The 19,922-nt window shown below is 43.0% G+C and overlaps 1 protein-coding gene across 2 annotated transcripts in view; it reads right to left on the minus strand.

Annotated features, from left to right (window-relative positions):
- Positions 1-8,944, minus strand: part of PIK3AP1 (phosphoinositide-3-kinase adaptor protein 1) — a 114,448-nt gene extending 105,504 nt beyond the window's left edge. Inside the window, exons 1-2 of one of the 2 annotated variants that reach the window (XM_027112160.1) lie at positions 8,811-8,944; positions 1,383-1,799 (exon numbers count right to left, since the gene is read on the minus strand). In XM_027112160.1, coding sequence (XP_026967961.1) covers positions 1,383-1,799; positions 8,811-8,823 — 430 coding nt within the window. In that variant the 5' untranslated portion in view covers positions 8,824-8,944. Of the gene's footprint in view, positions 1-1,382; positions 1,800-5,352; positions 5,840-8,810 lie in introns of those variants that run through there. The other variant, XM_027112161.1, reaches the window with a different exon arrangement.
- Positions 8,945-19,922: the final 10,978 nt, after the last annotated feature.

A 19,922-nucleotide genomic window follows, 5' to 3' on the forward strand; every position in this document is an offset into this window, starting at 1 on the left:
TCTATTTTTAAAAATAATACCACTGTAGTATTTTAAAGAACAATCTGGTAGCGCACACGGCATGAGATGCCAGTACAGTGACAATACATCCATGGTACTCTGAATGACTGGCAGGTGGGTCACAGCAGCCTGCCCACCAGATCACAAGCTCATCCTAAGCAGTGACAGAAGCTCATCCTCAGAAACAATTAGTTGCATCTCGCTTCTCTGTAAGTTTCAGCAGAACCCTCAAAGCAATGAAGGGCAATCATGCAAATATGAATTATGTGCTTTTTCTATCCTCGTGTCCTTCCGAAGTAAAGATAAGCAATCCCTGGAAAAATTACTAATCCAGGTCCCAGGTATTTCAGATGAGACACCTTCTATGCTCACACTAGTCATTTATATTACAAAATGACCTGGGATATTACTATGTTAGGTGACCTGGTCATATTTATTGGTTTAGAGCAGGCATTCCTGGGACAAAAGCATCTAGGGAGCTAAGAATTTGTAAATTTTTGATTCAGTTCATTAAATGAGACAGGGGCAGATGAGCCAAATTAATACCCAAGTCAAACCAGGGATAACTGAGCATAGTTACATCGCCTCATAATTTTCCAGGCTTCTTTGCTGGTATCAGGTATATAAGAGCTCAAAGGCAAGAGAATAGAAGATAAACACATAGCCTGCTCATAGCCCACAGTGAGGCAAAAATAGAAAACAAGAAGAGGAAGAAAAGCCGTGACATGCATCCATCCCAGAGCACGTCTTCCGTTACTGCTAATCAGAGCATATGTCACACTTCCTGGGGCCACTGAAGTCATTAGCCCCGCCAGAGAGGATCGGAATTTTCCCACTTTAAAAGGAGGAACAGGGCAAAAGACAGAAACTAGGCTGGCAGGAAATAGAGAAGGGAGGTATTTCTCTATAAACATGTTATCCAAAAGCGACACCTTTTCAACCAAAATCTTCAGGTGACCTGATGATAAAATGGAAATGGCTTGCAAGCAGGAAGGCTGGCAGTTGTATTCCTCACACCTCACCAAACTAAGTCTCAGCCTCCCACCCCCACTGCCCTCTAGGCTGGAACCTGTATCCAATGTCTCCCAAGGTGTAGAAAATTCTAGAAGGAGGGCTAGCTTATCCTAACACAAAACCCATGGGAAAGTGTCATCTTTCTTCCCTGCGGTCAAGGAGACCTACTCTATCCTTATCCCATCCCAGAAATAGGCTGCTCTAAACCAGTAAGTATGACTGGGGCTCTTAGCATAGTGAGGTCCAGGTTCAGCTTGTAATAGGAATGACTAGTGTTAACACGACAATGTCTCCCCTGAAATGTCTAGGACTTGGATGGGTCTTTCTTTCCAGGGCTTGCATTTCTGTACTGCAGGAGAGACCCTTACCTTCAGAAATGGCCTTCCTCACAGCTGCCACGTAAGTCTCAGGCTCATCATCACAGGTGAGCTCCTGCCAGTGTGCCCAGTCTGGAAAGAAGTCCAGAAACTCCTCGCTGTCCTGCACCCCGCAGAGCAGGCGCACCACGCGGTGTGGAGGATGGAAGGCTCTCTGCAGCAGGGGCAGCAGGGCCGGCTGGCAGAAGCACTGCACGAGCTCCGCAGACAGCAGCACCACGATGCAGCGTGTGCGGAGAAAGAAGCTCAGGTCTTCGGCTGAGAAGGAGGTCTTGGGGCCCAGCCTGTAAGTCAGCATCTTCTGGCTATGGACATGCCGACTGGACAGGAAAAGGTCCTGGAGGTACTGGCACCATTCCTCGGCATCCGAGCTATAAATGATGAGGATGTCGCATCCTACAAGCATCCCTAAGCAAGAAGGAGGCACAGAAGCATGTTAACACGCCTGCTCCTACTAGGGCTTCCCATGACCTGCAAGATATACCATCCAGACGAGGAGCCTGGCACCTGCAATCTTTCACTGTCTGCCTCCAGCCTACCTGTCTAACTTCTTTCTCACTTCCAGTCTGTGTTCCAACCGTTCCAGACTCCCTGCTTTTGCCCAAACATACCATGCCATTTCAGATCTTTGCATAAGCTATTGCTTCTGCTGGCATGCTCTTCTCCCCACAGCTGATGCAGTATAGGATGATGATGATTATGATGATGATGAAGATGATGATAGCAACTGCAACACTTATATAGAGCTTACTATGTTCCAGACACTCATCCAACCTTATTGCCTCCCAAACTCATTTTATCATCACAGCAACTTTCTAAGGTAGGTACTACTATTAGCCTGATTTTGAAGATGAGAAAATTGTGGTATGGCAGGTTAAGTAATTTATCCAAGAGCCCCAGTGGCAGAGTCAGAATTTGAACTTAGGCAGTTTGATCCCAGAACCTAGCTCTTTCCCAAATACAGTGGTTACAAGCACAGGTCTGGAATCAGGCAGCCAGACTTAGCATCTTGGCTCTCTTTAAGTATTAGCTGTGCAACCTTGGGCAAGTTGCTTAAATTTTCTAAACCTCATTTATTCATCTGTAAATGGAAACATAGAGGCAATATTTATCAGTGTTTTGTGAAAATTAAATTAGATATTTCATGTAAAGTACTAAGCATAGTGCTTGACGTGTAGTAAACCCTCAATGATTGGTAGCTGCTGTCATTATCCTCACATTAATATAAACAATGCATTAATGTAAAAGTAACCATGGTTGAATTAACATGTTGACCTACACAATACCATTTATAAGGTGCTTCTCGCCATATATGGTCTGTCACATAGGCTTTCTTCTTCCTCTAATGAAGCACAAGTGCCAGAAACAGAGTCCAAAGCCTCAGAGAAGTGCTGAATTAAAAAGGTCTTTTGGGGATCACTTGGCCCAAACTCCTCATTTACAGATAAAAGAAATACTTCATCTGGGAAGATAAAGGAATTTGCTTAAATTCACACTCAGCAAATTAGTGCAGAGCCAGGACTGAAACTCAGGTTGTCCCCTGGTTCCTTATCCAGTCCTCTTGCCAATCTACCTGCTGCCTCCCATCAGGAATCCTGTCAAGAATCTTATGAGCAATAACTCTTATCTTCCCATTATCAAAGTTCAAAGATGCTTGGCTCTTATAACGGTTACCACTGTTGTGGGTCCTCATCTCCCACTAATTCAATGAATTATTCTAAGGGATTTGGAAGGGGTGAGCGCAAAGAAGTAGCCATACATCTACAATGCAATAGGGATCCTTCCTCCCACTTAGAGAAGGAAGCTTGGAATTTTGTCAAACGGGAGTCATCTAAGTTGTGGATTATCACAATTACATGCCATCCCTGGGCCACATTTAGCTGAATGGTTCCTGGCCACATTTAGCTGAATGGTTCAGAGGCAGGAGTGGGGCAAGACCTGAGCTTCTCAGTTCTGAAAACATCATGAAAGGAACCCCCTTTCCTGCCCCCATCCATCACCATATTCAAAGTTAAAACAATGACATATAAAATGTAAACTCAACACAGTTCTGATATCCCCCAGGATGACAGTACCAAATCTTTTAAAACAGTAAATAAAACAAAAATGTGGAGTTTCTCTCTTTTTGGAGTCCCTAATTCAGTACTAATATAAGACGCAATAGGCTTCCAGTAGGCTTCTGTTAACAGCACATTGCAATACCTGCTGCTCATTAAAGACATCTAGTCATCAAGGAAAGTTTAAAGGTTAATAATAGGGGAAACCGGGTGTGCAATATATGAGAATTCTCTGTATTACCTTCCCAATTTTTCTTTAAATCTAAAACTTCTAAAATAAAAGTTTAAAAATACAATTTAAATCAAAGGCGCTTAAGGGTTTAACCTCTTTGAAATGGAAAACCTATTTAAAATGTCTAATTCCTGAGGTTCCAGTGTTAAATTCAACCCCCCTTCGAGCAAAAGTACAGGCATACCTCAGAGATATTGCAGATTCGGTTCCAGACAACCCCAGCAAAGTGAATATCACTAAAAAGCAAGTCACCCAAATTTTCAGGTTTCCGGGTGCATATAAAAGTTATGTTTACACTATACTGTAGTCTATTAACTGTGTGAGAGCATTATGTCTTAAAAAAAATTGTACATACCTTAATTAAAAAACACTTTATTGCTAAAAAATGCTAACCACCATCTGAGCCTTCAGCAAGTCATAACCCTTCTGCAATAGTCAAAAGTCACTGATCACAAATCACCATAACAAATATAATAATAATGGAAAAGCCTGAAATATTGCAAGAATTACCAAAATGTGACACAGAGACAGGAGGTGAGGAAATGCTGTTGGAAAAATGGCACCAATAGACTTCCTCGATGAAGGGTTGCCACAAGCCTTCTATTTGTAAAAAATGTGGTATCTGCAAAGCGCAATAAAGCCAAGTGCAATAAAACGAGGTGTGCCAGTACTTGAGAAGGAAGTGGTTAGTACCTCAGACTAGGTGACATCACAACCTACTTGGTCACCAACTCAAGGTGTGACTTCAGACCAATATACTATATCTAAACAAATTTTTCCTCAATGTAAATGAGGACAACAAAATCTATCACCTTCCTGAACTTTGCTCTGCTGCTGAAACTGAAAGCTGGGGAAGTTGTAGAAAAGTCCAAAGTGTCAGTTAAAGTCCCTCCACAACCTTCTGGGTAACAACACAGGACTAAATGCTTTGTCGGGGACTCTCTCTCATATGTGGGGACACCCCTTTCTTCAAGGAGAATTCCCTTCCTTTAACCATAAGTCACTTCTTCACGTGTGCCAAATCATTCTTCCCACTGTTGTTTGTTTGTTTATTTAGAGAAATGAAGTACATGAATCAACAGGGAGTCCATAACTCCTAGACAGAAATAAGGGTCTCTGTCCTTGTCGAGCTTAAAGACCGGGTTTGGCTATAGAAGGAGAAAGGAATGGATAACAGTAGAAGCAGGAGCTGGTTGGTGGCAACAGGGAGTGATAGTGGTGGTAAGAAACACAGTGACCAAAAGAGAAGTTCCTTTAAAAGATTCAAAATCCACCTGAGAAGAGAACCGAGAAGAAGAGCTTGGGAGCTTCTCAATCTACCCAGCCCAGACCACTTTTTAGTTTGGCACTCCGTTCATCCATCCTGGAGCCCGTGTTTGAATCTGGGCACCGTACTGAAGAGGGGTGTGAGATAGGGAAGGTGACTTGGATAGGGAGAGATCTGGAAACAATTAATGTGAGGAGCTTCCAGACTCCGAAGGTTTCAAGTTTAGAGACTTGGCAGGAGTATTGAGGAACCTCAAAGATCACATGGAAGTTAAGATGACAAAAAATTAAAGGTCCCTTCAAGCCCTTTCATCCTAATAAATCCAGGAATGGTAGAAGGATCTGGAGATAAGAGAAGCTTTGGAGAAAGCGGGCAGAAAAAGGTATGAGAGCTTTCTTCAAATACCTGGAGGCTGACACGTGGAGGAAAGGATTCTGGTTTTCACTCAACCAGGCTTGGCCACTTGGGAAAATCACTTATGGCTTCTCTCTCTTCTCTCTCAACAGTAAATACAAGAGACGTCATCAGGAACCTAGAGACTATTCCAGGATAGGCTGATTCCATTTCATTTTACCTTGCTTCCCAAGTTCTTTCAAAGACAGGGAGCCAAGATTCTCCTTGATTTCCACAAGCAAATACGCCTTTCAAAAAACAAAAGACTAATGCTTACCCTTCAGTGGAAGGGAACTTGAACCCTGAAAACATTATGCTACAAAAGAAGTTAGTCACATACTATATGATCCCATTTATATGAAAGTCCAGAGTAGGGACATCTACAGAGACAGAAAGTAGAACTTAGGGCTAGGGAGAAGGAGGGAACAAGGGGGTGATGGCTAAAGCACACGGAGTTTCTTTTTGAGGTGATGAAAGTGTTCTAAAATTGACTGTGATGATGGTTGCACATATCTGTGAGGATACTAAAACCCATTGAATTGTATACTTTAATGGATGAATTGTATGGTATGCGAAATACATCTCAATAAAACTATTTAAAAGAAGATGAGGGCTTCCCTGGTGGCACAGTGGTTGAGAGTCTGCCTGCCGATGCAGGGGATACGGTTTTGTGCCCTGGTCCGGGAAGATCCCACATGCCGTGGAGCGGCTGGGCCCATGGGCCATGGCCGCTGAACCTGTGCGTCCGGAGCCTGTGCTCTGCAACGGGAGAGGCCACAGCAGTGAGAGGCCCGCGTACCGCAAAAAAAAAAAAAAAAAAAAAGGAGGGGGGGAAGGGGGGGGGGGGGGAGGGGGGGGGGGGGGGGGGGGGGGGGGAGGGGAGGGAAAAAAGAGGCAAAGGAAGAGAAGAGGAAAACCACAAAGAAGAGTGGCCTGGATGACTCCAGAGCCTACAGCATTTTGGCAAGAGAGGCTCTCACCACTGTCACCACTGTGACCTGCCACCGTGGGTCCTGGTACTTCCAGACCTCAGGGAGTCCCGGGGACTCCAGAGGCCCAACTCCTACTTGCAGCCCCTGGAGTGGCGACTCACCACAGAGGACGTTTATGTCAAGCAGGTTTGACAGCTCTAACCCATTACAGACATCTGCAAAGCCACTACAGAGCCCATAAAGAGCCCCAGGTTTGGCCACCAGGCATGAGTTCCCTTCTGAATAGGAGCACACCCTTCTAGCCCCTTTGGCCACGCCCACTGGGGGGGCGATGCACATAGGACACTGGACCAGGGTGGTTTTCTCTGCCCCCTCTGCCCAAAGTATGCTGTTTCCTGGACTTAACAGCCCAGGGCCTGTTCCTAGCAATGGGAGGAGGTGGGAGCTTCACTGACGTTATCTCCTACTTCTCCCCAATCACCCACCTACTGTGGCCACTGTGGCCTGCTCCCCGTTCCATAAATACATCACGTGCACCCATTTATTGTTCCCCTGACTAGAGCACTCTTCCCCGACATGATTCCTCCCCCGCCCTCCTTCAGGTCTTTGCTCAATGCCCCTTTCTCTGTGAGGCCTAATCTGGCTGCCTCCTTTAAAAGTATAACCCCAACCCACTTTACCCCTCTACTGTTTTTCCACTGCACTTATCATATCATGTACTTTCCTTATTAACTGTATTGCCTGCCTTCCCCCACTGCTGCATAAGCTCCATGGGGTCATGGCTTATGTCTGTTTTACTTACTAAATATACACCTGACACCTAGAACTGTGACTGTATTTGGTTTGTTTCTGCTTTTTAATTTATTTTTGGCTCCATCGGGTCTTCGTTGCCGTGTGCGGGCTTTCTCTAGTTGCGGCGAGCGGGGGCTACTCTCAGTTGTGGTGTGTGGGCTTCTCATTGCGGTGGCTTCTCTTGTTGCGGAGCACGCGCTCTAGGCACGCAGGCTTCAGTACTTGTGGCACGCAGGCTCAGTAGTTGTGGCTCTTGGGCTCTAGAGCACAGGCTCAGTAGTTGTGGCGCTCGGGCTTAGTTGCTCCGTGGCAGGTGGGATCTTCCCGAACGAGGGCTCAAACCCGTGTCCCCTGCACTGGCAGGCAGATTCTTAACCACTGCGCCACCAGGGAAGCCCTGCATTTGTTGAATGAATTGATTCCCTCTAGATAACTCTGCATTGGCTTCCGAATGGAATGTGTGGACTATGAACCTACTATTACCTTTTTCACAGTACAGGTTCTTCTAACCTCCAGAGCCCAGCTAGAGAGCCAGGAGGCTAAGGTTAGCTACCTTCCCACTTCCCGTAAATAATGAGCCTGCGTCACCAAATCTAACAACTGTCTCCACTGGCCTTTTCTTCCAAAGCACCATTAGAAGGCTCAGGGGATCTGGGGAGAGCTGGCTCTTCATTCTAGCATCTGCCCACAATTTCTCCAAGAACAGCAACTTCTCCTAGCCAACTATATTTTATTTTTCAAGAAGCTTTTACATCCTGTTTCCACATGTTATCTCTACTATAACATCATAAGATGGGATGGGGAAATACAAGTAAACCCATTTGCAAACACGGTAACTCTAATCTTCTCATCTAGTAATTCCCTGTTTACTTATTGCTTGCCTTCACAGACTACAAACTCCTTGAGAGCACAGATTAGGGAGTCCTGATCACCACTGAGGATATATTTAGGTGCACATTGTCTATTAAATTGTATAGTTAGTGCTCATTAATTGTCTCTATTCTCATCATCATTGCCGTGTTTGTCCTGTATCTCAGTGAGTGAGTGACTTGCCAAGTGTACACACCCATGAACCAGAAGGGAACCCAGGGCTAATGGGAAGAGACTCTTGGCACCTTTCGATGGGTCGATTACCCAGTCACCTCCACCTCTCCCCAGTTCCCAAAGTTCTGCAAAGGACATAAGAAAAGTAAAGCTAAAGGAATGGTGTTCCTAGAGTCCTATGGAAATTCTAGACAAAAACAAAGCCCAGGAGGGTAGAGGAAGCGGGCATAGGAAGGTGGCCCAAGGGCCCATCTCCAACCTCGGACTGTCTGAGCTCCCCCTATTGGCCCGATGGGACCCGAAGAAAAGCATTTCACCGGCCGAGAGGTAAGTCGGCTCTCCACCTACTTTAAACTTGACTCTCGGCTCACAGAGTTAGTACAACAGGGAGATCGACCCTCAGAAGCTCGGGCCAGTGCTGGAGGGAGAAAAGAAGACTTAGAAGACGGGGGACAGGGGAAGGTCGGGCAGGGGCTGAAGAAAATCGCGCAACAGGCTGGGAAGGGAAACGTGAGAAAGTTGGGGTGGGAAGTTTGCGACAAGGAACAGAGAAAAGAACAGAAAGAACACTGATGCTACGCCGAGGAAGCAGCCGGATTCGAAAGGGTACAGCGTACGGCAAGAGGCGGCGGGCGAGAGGGCGCGCGGAGGGGAGGCTGAGGAGAGGCTGAGGAGAGGCCGAGGAGAGCCCGGCCTACGCACCTGAGGCTGCCATGCCGCCGGCCGCAGTCCTCCGTGCCCGGCTCGCTGCGCGCGGGGCCCGGGGCCGGAGCGGGCCCGGCGGCGTCCCTGGCGCGGAACGGGAGGGGCGCCCGGCTCCGCGCAGCACCAGCCGCCGCTCTGGCGCTTCCTCCCGCCGGGCAGCGAGGACTTGCCGCGAGGGCGTGTCCACAGGGCCCGCCCCGCCGGCGGGGCTCGGCCCGCGGCACCTGCACCCCAGGCCGTTGGGGAGGGGAAGTGAGAACACCGCCCCCCGCCCCGCGCCCAGCCACCGTCCGGCCGTCGGCCAGCTCCCCGCGCGGCCCCCGCTCCCCCCATCGCTCACTCAGAGTAGGTAGGAAGCAGGGGTCTTCGTGTGTCCACTCCTCGTGAAAACAGCCGGATGGGCCACCAAAGGGCAGCCTGAGGTAGAGGGAGCGTTGAGAGAGGAAGCAGGGAGAAGGGTTAGCTGGCGTGCCTCTGTGGCCTGGGGCGGGGGCTGAGCACAGCTGGCCAAGCCATCTCCCCATCTCCTGGGGCTTTCTCCCTGAGCCGCTGCCCTGGCAGGAAAGGGAGGGGTCAGGAAGGGGAAGAGGCACCTTCCCTGGCACCTGGCCCTGGGTGCTTGGCGTTGCCCTTGATTACCCTCCAGTGACCTGCCTGAATTCCCTGGACCTGGTCTCCTGATGGCACATGAACGTTAATGATAATCTCTTATGATAAATGCATGGTATAGTTATCATTGCTTTTTATAACTTTGAGGTAGCACCTATCACTGTCTTCAAGTTAGCGCTGAAGAAACAAACCAAATCCCTTGCTCAGACTTCCACAGAGAGTAAATGTTCCCCGAGGTTCCATACCACGCCTGTCTGAGTCCATAGCTAGAGGTCTCCCTTAACCCTCGCACTCACCTGCCGGCTTCTTGTCCTTCTCCCTTTGCTGCTCCTCTAATGGATCTGAATAGCTCTGTGACCTTGGAATCCTCCACGATGCAGGTCCAGGGGATGGGTCCAGAGAGCAGGGATGATGGAAAGATAGGGTTCCAGTGCAGGTGGAAAGGAATGAAATGTATTTTAAAATGGAAATATCAGGGTTCAGGCCGACAACTAGTTTTCTACTGTTGCCATAACAAAAATTACTACAAAACTTAGTGGCCTAAAATAACACAAATTTCTCTCACTGTTCTGTATTTCAGAAGCCAACATGAGTCACACTGGGCTAAAATCAAGGTGTCGTCATGGCTTGGTTCCTTTCTGGAGGCTCTAGAAGAGAATCCATTTCCTTGCCTTTTTCAGCTTCTAGAGAAAATTACACACATTTCTTGATTCATGCCCTACCTCCATGTTCAAAGCCAGCAACATAACATCTTTCTGACCCTGCTTCCCTCATCAGATCTCTCTCTGACTGTCTCCTCTGCCTTCCACTTTTAAAGGCTCTAGTGATTACATTGGTCCCACACAGATGATCCAGGAAAGCCTCTTTAAGTTCAGCTGACTAGCAATCTTAATATCACCTACAACCTTAGTTCTTCTTTGCTGTGTAACAACGTATTCACAGGATCTAGGGGGTTAGGATGTGGACATCTTTGGAGGGGGCATTACTCTGCCTACCACAGACCTGGAATTCTGAAATAGGAGAGGAGCCTGCTACCTGCTCTACCTTATACCTGTTCTCCATGTTCAGGATTTCTCTGGCCTCCACACCAGGTTAGCCATACCTGCTACCCACCCCCAGCCCCCTATCAATGCACTGTCACAGCCCTATACTATTCTTTAATAGAACTTATATTGATAGTTTTCTGCAATTACAAGTAGCTTCGCAGACAAAACCTAGAAGCCTAGCCCTCTTGCAAGCTTCCTTCCCTACCTACCAAAAGGGCCACTCCCCATAAAGTTTCTGCCACTTGTCTCCTTGGGCCATTTTGAGCAATGGCAGTGCCCATTTCCAGGCTGGACCTCAGGTTCAGAGAAACGAAATGCTGGGCATCTGCTATGTGGCCAACTCTGCTCAGAGTGCTGTCACTTATTCAGCTTTCATGAATCTTTACCTGAAACCTGTGAGGTAGGCATATTATTATGATCCCATTTTACAGGGGAAGAAACTAAGTGTCCAAAAAGGTAATTTGCGTGATCCATGGTCACTTATTTAGTAAGTGTCAAAGCTAGATTTTGAATTCAAATCCATGTGCTACACAAGAGCTGACTCTCTTGTCGTGCGTTGTGATTCAGAAGCCACACCAGCTATTCCATGCCAATTCCATGATCTCCAAACCAAAAGTGACCTTAGTAACAGGAAAAAGGAGTGTTGTAGAGATTGCTGGTTGCACACCCAATATCTGTTGTCCTTAGTAACAAAATCACAATTTTATCTGGAGGCAGCAATGTGCCCCACTAAAAGATTCCACTCCCCAGCCTCTGTTGCGACAAGATGCTGAGATGAGGAGGAGGTTGACAAGATGTAACTGGAAGTCATTAGCTGGGCATCCAAAAAAACGTTCTCTACGGTGCTTAATTCCGCTGCCAGATATCCCTTTTGCCTTTCTCTCTCTCTTTTAATGCCTTCTTGGAATGTGAATGGATGGCTGGAGATTCAACAGCCTTCTTAGATTTTGAGGTGACCTCGTGAATGGAAGCCACACAGTAAGGACAGTAGAGAACAAAGATGGGCAGAATCTAGTTCCCTACTGACCATGGAGCTTCCATATGAAATCCAGGGTTCCCATATTCGAATTCTTTTACATGAAAGAGAAATAAACACATCTCTGTCTTGCTAGAGCCATGGTTATTTGTGTATTCTGCTATATGTAACCAAACCTAATTCTTTACTGATATGGGAATTGAAGCTAACATTTATTGAGCATCAACTATAATTCATGAATTTTCTTATGCTATCTCAGTTTAATCCTCACAATAATTCTGAATCATAGGTGTTATCTCCACTTCAGAGATAAAGAAACTAAGATTCAAAGATGTTAGTTTTTTCAGGGTCATTCAATAGTTAGTATAACTATGATTCAAACCCAACTCAGTCTAAACCCAATGTCCATGGTCTTTCCATGGCACAATGACATAACGGATGACTTCGGAGAGTAAATTAAAACTACTTACTGAGGATACTTGGGTGCTCTCAAGTGAGGGGTCCCCCTTGAGTCCTTGGCACTTCAAATCTCACACAGATGGTGCCTTCACTTGTGCATGAAAGCATATCTTGCACGTTTTCTACTTCTTCCTTCTGAGGTGCTGAAGCAGAAAGTTTAGGCAGCTGTGATAAAAAGTTTAGGACTTGGTCTCATACACTCTTAGAATGTTAAGGCTGGAAAAGACCCTAAGAGGTCATTATTGGACCCATGTGGAAACTAAGGCCAAGAGAGGCAAAGTGACCTTTCTAATATCATACATGGAGTTGGAGGCAGAACCAGGATTAGAATTCTAGTCTTGATTCCTAGTCTGGTGGTTTTTAGCTATATCTGACCACTTATTTTTTTTCCCCTATTAGTAAAAGAAAGCAACTGTAGAAAATTCTTTCCTTAATCTGATGTTTCAATTTTGTAGTTCTTTCCCATAAATCTACCATAAGCTCCTAGACAGTTAAATCAACCTCGAATGCCTCAGATAAGCCCCACTTGGTCATGATGTATCATCATTTTTATATGTTGCCAATTTACTAATATTTTGTTAAGGATTTTTGCATCTGTGTTCATGGGGCATACTGGTCTATAATTTTCTTTTTTGTAATGTCTTTATTAATTTTTAGTATCAGGGTTAATCTGGCCTCATAAAACAAGTTTGGAAGTATTCCTTTCCCCTCTATTTTCTAATAGAGAACAACTGGTATTATTTCTTTCTTAAATGTTTAATAGAATTAGCCACTAAAACTATCCAAGCCTAAATTTTCTTATGTCAGGTTTAGCTAGCCAGTTCAATTTCCTCAAAAGACATAGGGCTATTCATGTTTCACATTTCCTCTTGTCCAGTATTGGTAAATTGTATTTTTCAAGGAATTTGTCCATTTAAGTTTTAAAAATTTATAGATATGAAGTCACTCATATTTCCTTATTACCCTTTTAATGTCTGTAGGATTTGTAATGATAGCCCCTCTATTTTATTGGTCTTTCCAAAGAACCAGCTTTTGCTTTTAATTTTTCTGTCATTTGTTTTCTACTTCATGGTTTGGGCTCTTTATTATTTCCTTCCTCCTATTTACCTTGGGTTCCCTTTGCTCTTATCTAGTTTCCTAAGGTTGAACATTTGGCCATCTTTTTTTTCTGGAGTCACTATTTGTTTTTTACATCTTTATTAGAGTATAACTGCTTTACAATGCTGTGTTTGTTTCTGCCACACAACAAAGTGAATCAGCTACTTGTATATGTATATCCCCACATCCCCTCCCTCTTGCGCTTCCCTCCCACCCTCCCTATCCCACCCCTCTAGGTGGTCACAAAGCACTGAGCTGATCTCCCTGTGCTATGTGGCTGCTTCCCACTAGCTATATATTTTACATTTGGTGGCGTATATATGTCCATGTCACGCTCTTACTTCGTCCCAGCTTACCCTTCCCCCCCCATGTCCTCAAGTCCATTCTCTACATCTGCATCTTTATTCCTGTCCTGTCCCTAGGTTCTTCAGAACCTTTTTTTTTTTTTTTTTAGATTCCATATATATGTGTTAGCACACGGTATTTGTTTCTCTCTTTCTGACTTACTTCACTCTGTATGACAGACTCTAGGTCCATCCACCTCACTACAAATAACTCAATTTCATTTCTTTTTATACCTGAGGGGTATATATATGTGCCACATCTTCTTTATCCATTCATCTGTTGATGGACATTTAGGTTGCTTCCATGACCTGACTATGTGGTACATGTCTCTTTTTGAATTATGGTTTTCTCAGGGTATATGTCCAGTAGTGTGATTGGTGGGTCATACGGTAGTTCTATTTTTAGTTTTTTAAGGAACCGCCATACTGTTTTCCATAGTGGCTGTATCAATTTACATTCCCACCAACAGTGCAAGAGGGTTCCCCTTTCTCCACACCCTCTCCAGCATTTATTGTTTGCAGATTTTTTGATGATGGCCATTGTGACTGGGGTGAGATGATATCTCATTGTAGTTTTGATTTGCATTTCTCTAACGATTAATGATGTTGAGCATTCTTTCATGTGTTTGTTGGCAATCTGTATATGTTCTTTGGAGAAATATCTGTTTAGGTCTTCTGCCCATTTTTGGATTGGGTTGTTTGTTTTTTTGATATTGAGCTGCATGAGCTGCTTGTATATTTTGGAGATTAATCCCTTGTCAGTTGCTTCATTTGCAAATATTTTCTCCCATTCTGAGGGCTGTCTTTTTGTCTTGTTTATGGTTTCCTTTGCTGTGCAAAAGCTTTTAAGTTTCATTAGGTCCCATTTGTTTATTTTTGTTTTTATTTCCATTACTCTAGGAGGTGGATCAAAAAGGATCTTGCTGTGATTTATGTCATAGAGTGTTCTGCCTATGTTTTCCTCTAAGAGTTTTATACTGTCTGGCCTTACATTTAGGTCTTTAATCCAGTTTGAGTTTATTTTTGTTAGGAGGTGTTCTAATTTCATTCTTTTACATGTAGTTGTCCAGTTTTCCCAGCACCACTTGTTGAAGAGGCTGTCTTTTCTCCATTGTATATTCTTGCCTCCTTTGTCAAAGATAAGGTTACCATATGTGCATGGGTTTATCTCTGGACTTTCTATCCTGTTCCATTGATCTATATGTCTGTTTTTGTGCCAGTACCATACTGTCTTGATTGCTGTAGCTTTGTAGTACAGTCTGAAGTCAAGGAGCCTGATGACTCCAGCTCCGTTTTTCTTTCTCAAGATAGCTTTGGCTATTCAGGGTTTTTTGTGTTTCCATACAAATTGTAAAATTTTTTGTTCTAGTTCTGAGGAAAATGCCATTGGTAGTTTGATAGGGATTGCATCGAATCTGTACATTGTTTTGGATAGTACAGCCATTTTCACAATGTTGATTCTTCCAATCCAAGAACATGGTATATCTCTCCTCGGTTTGTATCGTCTTTGATTTCTTTCATCAGGGTCTCATAGTTTTCTGTATTCAGGTCTTTTGTCTCCTTAGGTAGGTTTATTCCTAGATATTTTATTCTTTTGCCTGGAATGGTAAATGGGAGTGTTTCCTTAATTTCTCTTTCAGATTTTTTGTTTTTAGTGTATGGGAATGCAAGAGATTTCTGTGCATTAATTTTGTATCCTGCTACTTTACCAAATTCATTGATTAGCTCTAGTAGCTTTCTAGTAACATCTTAAGGATTCTCTACGTAGAGTACCATGTCATCTGCAAACACTGATAATTTTACTTCTTTTTTTCTGATTTGAATTCCTTTTATTTCCTTTTCTTCTCTGATTGCAGTGGCTAAAACTTCCAAATCTATGTTGAATAATAGTGGTGAGAGTGGGCACCCTTGTCTTGTTCCTGATCTTAGAGGAAATGCTTTCAGTTTTTCACCATTGAGAATGATGTTGGCTATGGGTTTGTCATATATGGCCTTTATTATGTTGAGGTAAGTTCCCTCTATGACCACTTTCTGCCAGGTTTTTATCATAAATGGGTCTTGAATTTTGTTGAAATCTTTTTCTGCATCTATTGAGATTATCATATGGTTTTTATCCTTCAATTTGTTAATATGGTGTATCACGCTGATTGATTTGGGTATATTGAAGAATCCTTGCATTTCTGGGATAAACCCCACTTGATCATGGTGTATGATCCTTTTAATGTGCTGTTGGATTCTGTTTGCTAGTATTTTGTTGAGGATTTTTGCATCTGTGTTCATCAGTGATATTGGCCTGTAGTTTTCTTTTTTTGTGACATCTTTGTATGGTTTTGGTATCAGGATGATGGTTGCCTTGTAGAATGAGTTTGGGAGTGTTCCTCCCTCTGCTATATTTTGGAAGAGTTGGAGAAGGATAGGTGTTAGCTCTTCTCTAAATGTTTGATAGAATTCGCCTGTGAAGCCATCTGGTCCTGGGCTTTTGTTTGTTGGAAGATTTTTAATCACAGTTTCAATTTCAGTGCTTGTGATTGGTCTGTTCATATTTTCCATTTCTTCCTGGTTCACTCTCAGAAGGTTGTGCTTCTGTAGGAATTTGTCCATTTCTTCCAGGTTGTCCATTTTATTGGCATATAGTTGCTTGTAGTAATCTCTCAGGATCCTTTCTATTTCTGCAGTGTCAGTTGTTACTTCTCCTTTTTCATTTCTAATTCTGTTGTTTTGACTCTTCTCCCTTTTTTTCTTGATGAGTCTGGCTAATGGTTTATCAATTTTGTTTATCTTCTCAAAGAACCAGCTTTTATTTATTTATTTATTTATTTTTATACAGCAGGTTCTTATTAGTCATCAGTTTTATACACATCAGTGTATACATGTCAGTCCCAATCGCCCAATTCATCACACCACCACCACCGCCCTGCCCCCCACCACTTCCCCCCTTGGTGTCCATACATTTGTTCTCTACATCTGTGTCTCAATTTCTGCCCTGCAAATCGGTTCATCTGTACCATTTTTCTAGGTTTCACATATATGCATTAATGTACGATATTTGTTTTTCTCTTTCTGACTTACTTCACTCTGTATTACAGACTCTAGGTCCATCCTCGTCTCAAGAAATAGCCCAAATTCGAAAGAACCAGCTTTTAGTTTTATTGATCTTTGCTATTGTTTCATCTTTTCTTCTTCATTTATTTCTGATCTGATCTTTATGATTTCTTTCCTTCTGCTAACTTTGGGGTTCTTTTGTTCTTCTTTCTCCAATTGCTTTAGGTGTAAGGTTAGGTTGTTTATTTGAGATTTTTCTTGTTTCTTGAGGTAGTATTGTATAGCTATAAACTTCCCTCTTAGAACTGCTTTTGCTGCATCCCATAGGTTTTGGGTCATTGTGTTTTCATTGTCATTTGTTTCTAGGGGTTTTTTTGTTGTTGTTGTGGTTTTTGGCAGTACGTGGGCCTCTCACTGTTGTGGCCTCTCCTGCTGCGGAGCACAGGCTCCGGACTCGCAGGCTCAGCGGCCATGGCTCACGGGCCTAGCCGCCCTGCGGAATCCTCCCAGACCGGGGCACGAACCCGCTTCCGCTGCATCGGCAGGCAGACTCTCAACCACTGCGCCACCAGGGAAGCCCTGTTTCTAGGTATTTTTTTATTTCCTGTTTGATTTCTTCAGCGATCTCTTGGTTATTTAGTAGCGTACTATTTAGCCTCCATGTGTTTGTATTTTTTACAGTTTTTTGCCTTTAGTTGATATCTACTCTCATAGCGTTGTGGTTGGAAAAGATACTTGATACGATTTCAATTTTCTTAAATTTACCAAGGCTTGATTTGTGACCCAAGATATGATCTATCCTGGAGAATGTTCCATGAGCACTTGAAAAGAAAGTGTATTCTGTTGTTTTTGGATGGAATGTCCTATAAATATCAAATAAGTCCATCTTGTTTAATGTGTCATTTAAAGCTTCTGTTTCCTTATTTATTTTAATTTTGGATGATCTGTCCAATGGTGAAAGTGGAGTGTTAAAGTCCCCTACTATTATTGTGTTATTGTCAATTTCCCCTTTTATGGCTGTTAGCATTTGCCTTATGTATTGAGGTGCTCCTATGTTGGGTGCATAAATATTTACAATTATTATATCTTCTTCTTGGATTGATCCCTTGATCATTATGTAGTGTCCTTCTTTGTCTCTTATAATAGTCTTTGTTTTAAAGTCTATTTTGTCTGATATGAGAATTGCTACTCCAGCTTTCTTTTGATTTCCATTTACATGGAATATCTTTTTCCATCCCCTCACTTTCAGTTTGTATGTGTCCTTAGGTCTGATGTGGGTCTCTTGTAGACAGCATATATATATGTCTTGTTTTTGTATTCATTCAGCCAGTCTATGTCTTTTGGTTGGAGCATTTAATCCATTTACATTTAAGGTAATTATCGATATGTATGTTCCTATTACCATTTTCTTAATTGTTTTGGGTTTATTTTTGTAGGTCTTTTTTTCTCTTGTGTTTCCACCTAGAGACATTCCTTTATCATTTGTTGTAAAGCTGGTTTGGTGGTGCTGAATTCTCTTAACTTTTGCTTGTCTGTAAAGATTTTAATTTCTCTGTCGAATCTGAATGATATCCTTGCTGGGTAGAGTGATCTTGGTTGTAGGTTTTTCCCTCTCATCATTTTAAATAAGCCTTGCCACTCCCTTCTGCCCTGCAGAGATTCTGCTGAAAAATCATCTGATAACCTTACGGGGATTCCCTGTATGTTATTTGTTGCTTTTCCCTTGATGCTTCTAATATTTTTCTTTGTATTTAATTTTTGATAGTTTGATTAATGTGTGTCTTTGTATGTTTCTCCTTGGATTTATCCTGTATGGGACTTTCTGCGCTTCCTGGACTTGATTGACTATTTCCTTTCCCATGTTAGGGAAGTTTTCGACTATAATCTCTTCAAATATTTTCTCAGACCCTTTCTTTTTCTCTTCTTCTGGGACCCCTATAATTCGAATGTTGGTTCGTTTAGTATTGTCCCAGAGGTCTCTGAGACTGTCCTCAATTCTTTTCATTCTTTTTTCTTTATTCTGCTCTGCAGCAGTTATTTCCACTACTCTATCTTCCAGGTCACTTGTACATTCTTCTGCCTCACTTATTCTGCTATTGATTCCTTCAGAGTATTTTTAATTTCATTTATTGTGTTGTTCATCATTGTTTGTTAGCTCTTTAGTTCTTCTAGGTCCTTGTTAAACATTTCTTGTATTTTCTCCATTCTATTTCCAAGATTTTGGATCATATTTACTATCATTACTCTGAATTCATTTTCAGGTAGACTGCCTATTTCCTCCTTAGCTGTTTGGTCTGGTGGGTTTTTGCTTTGCTCCTTCATCTGCTGCATCTTTCTCTGTCTTCCCATTTTGTTTAACTTACTGTGTTTGGTTTCTCCTTTACTCAGGCTCCAGTTTTGTAGTTCCTACTTCTGGTGTCTGCCCCCAGTGGGTGAGGTTGGTTTGGTGGCTTGTGTAGGCTTTCTGGTGGGAGGGCACTGGAGACTGTGTTCTGGTGGGTGGGGCTGGATCTTGTCCCTCTGGTGGGCAGGGCCACGTCCGGTGGTGTGTTTTGGGGTGTCTGTGAACTTAGTATGAGTTTAGGCCATTCATCTTGTATAATATAAACATTTAAAGCTATAAATTTCCCCCATTCAATACTTTAGCTGCATCTCCCAAATGTTTATATGTTCTATTTTCATTATAATTTAGTACAAAGTATTTTCTCTCTCTTTTTTTTTTTTTTTTGCGGTACACGGGCCTCTCACTGTTGTGGCCTCTCCCGTTGCGGAGCACAGGCTCCGGACGTGCAGGCTTATCGGCCATGGCTCACGGGCCCAGCCCCTCTGCAGCATGTGGGATCTTCCCGGACCGGGGCAAGAACCCACGTCCCCTGCATCGGCAGGCAGACGCTCAACCACTGCATCACCAGGGAAGCCCCAGTACAAAGTATTTTCTAATGTCTCCTATAATTTCTTCTTTGAGCCATGGGTAATTTAAAAGTGAGTTCTTCTTCAAATATTTGGGTGTTTTTAAGCTATCTTATTGTCGTTGATTTCTAATTTAGATCCATTATGGTCAGAAAGCAGATTCTGCTTATGGATATACATATTACAAACATGTAGATGTTATCTTTATGACAACTATAACATAAAGTAAGGGGCTGAGGGGAGAGTAAATGGTTCTAAATAGTGGCAAATTTCTTAAATTTTGTGAGATGCAGTAAAATATCAACTCTAAGCAGACTGTAAAAAATTAAGAATGCGCAGTATGATTTCATCCCTAGAACAGCCACTAAAAGTTAATTTTTAAATGTATGGCTAAATAGTCAATAAATAAATTGGAAAGGAGTCCTTAAGTATAGCTCATAAATGCAAGTAGTCAGGAAAGGAGGAACAGAAGAGCAAAATACAGAGGGGACAAACAGTAAATAAATAACAAAATGGTAGAACTACATATTAATAATTACATTAATATTAAGTACATTAAATGTAACAATTACATTACATCATATTAATAATTACCTTAAATTACATATTTTCTCTTTATCTTTGG

The sequence above is a fragment of the Aethalodelphis obliquidens genome, unplaced genomic scaffold (assembly GCF_003676395.1).
Source record: "Aethalodelphis obliquidens isolate GAN/ISIS:26980383/991018 unplaced genomic scaffold, ASM367639v1 scaffold11, whole genome shotgun sequence".
In the NCBI taxonomy this organism is placed as follows: Eukaryota; Metazoa; Chordata; class Mammalia; order Artiodactyla; family Delphinidae; genus Aethalodelphis; species Aethalodelphis obliquidens.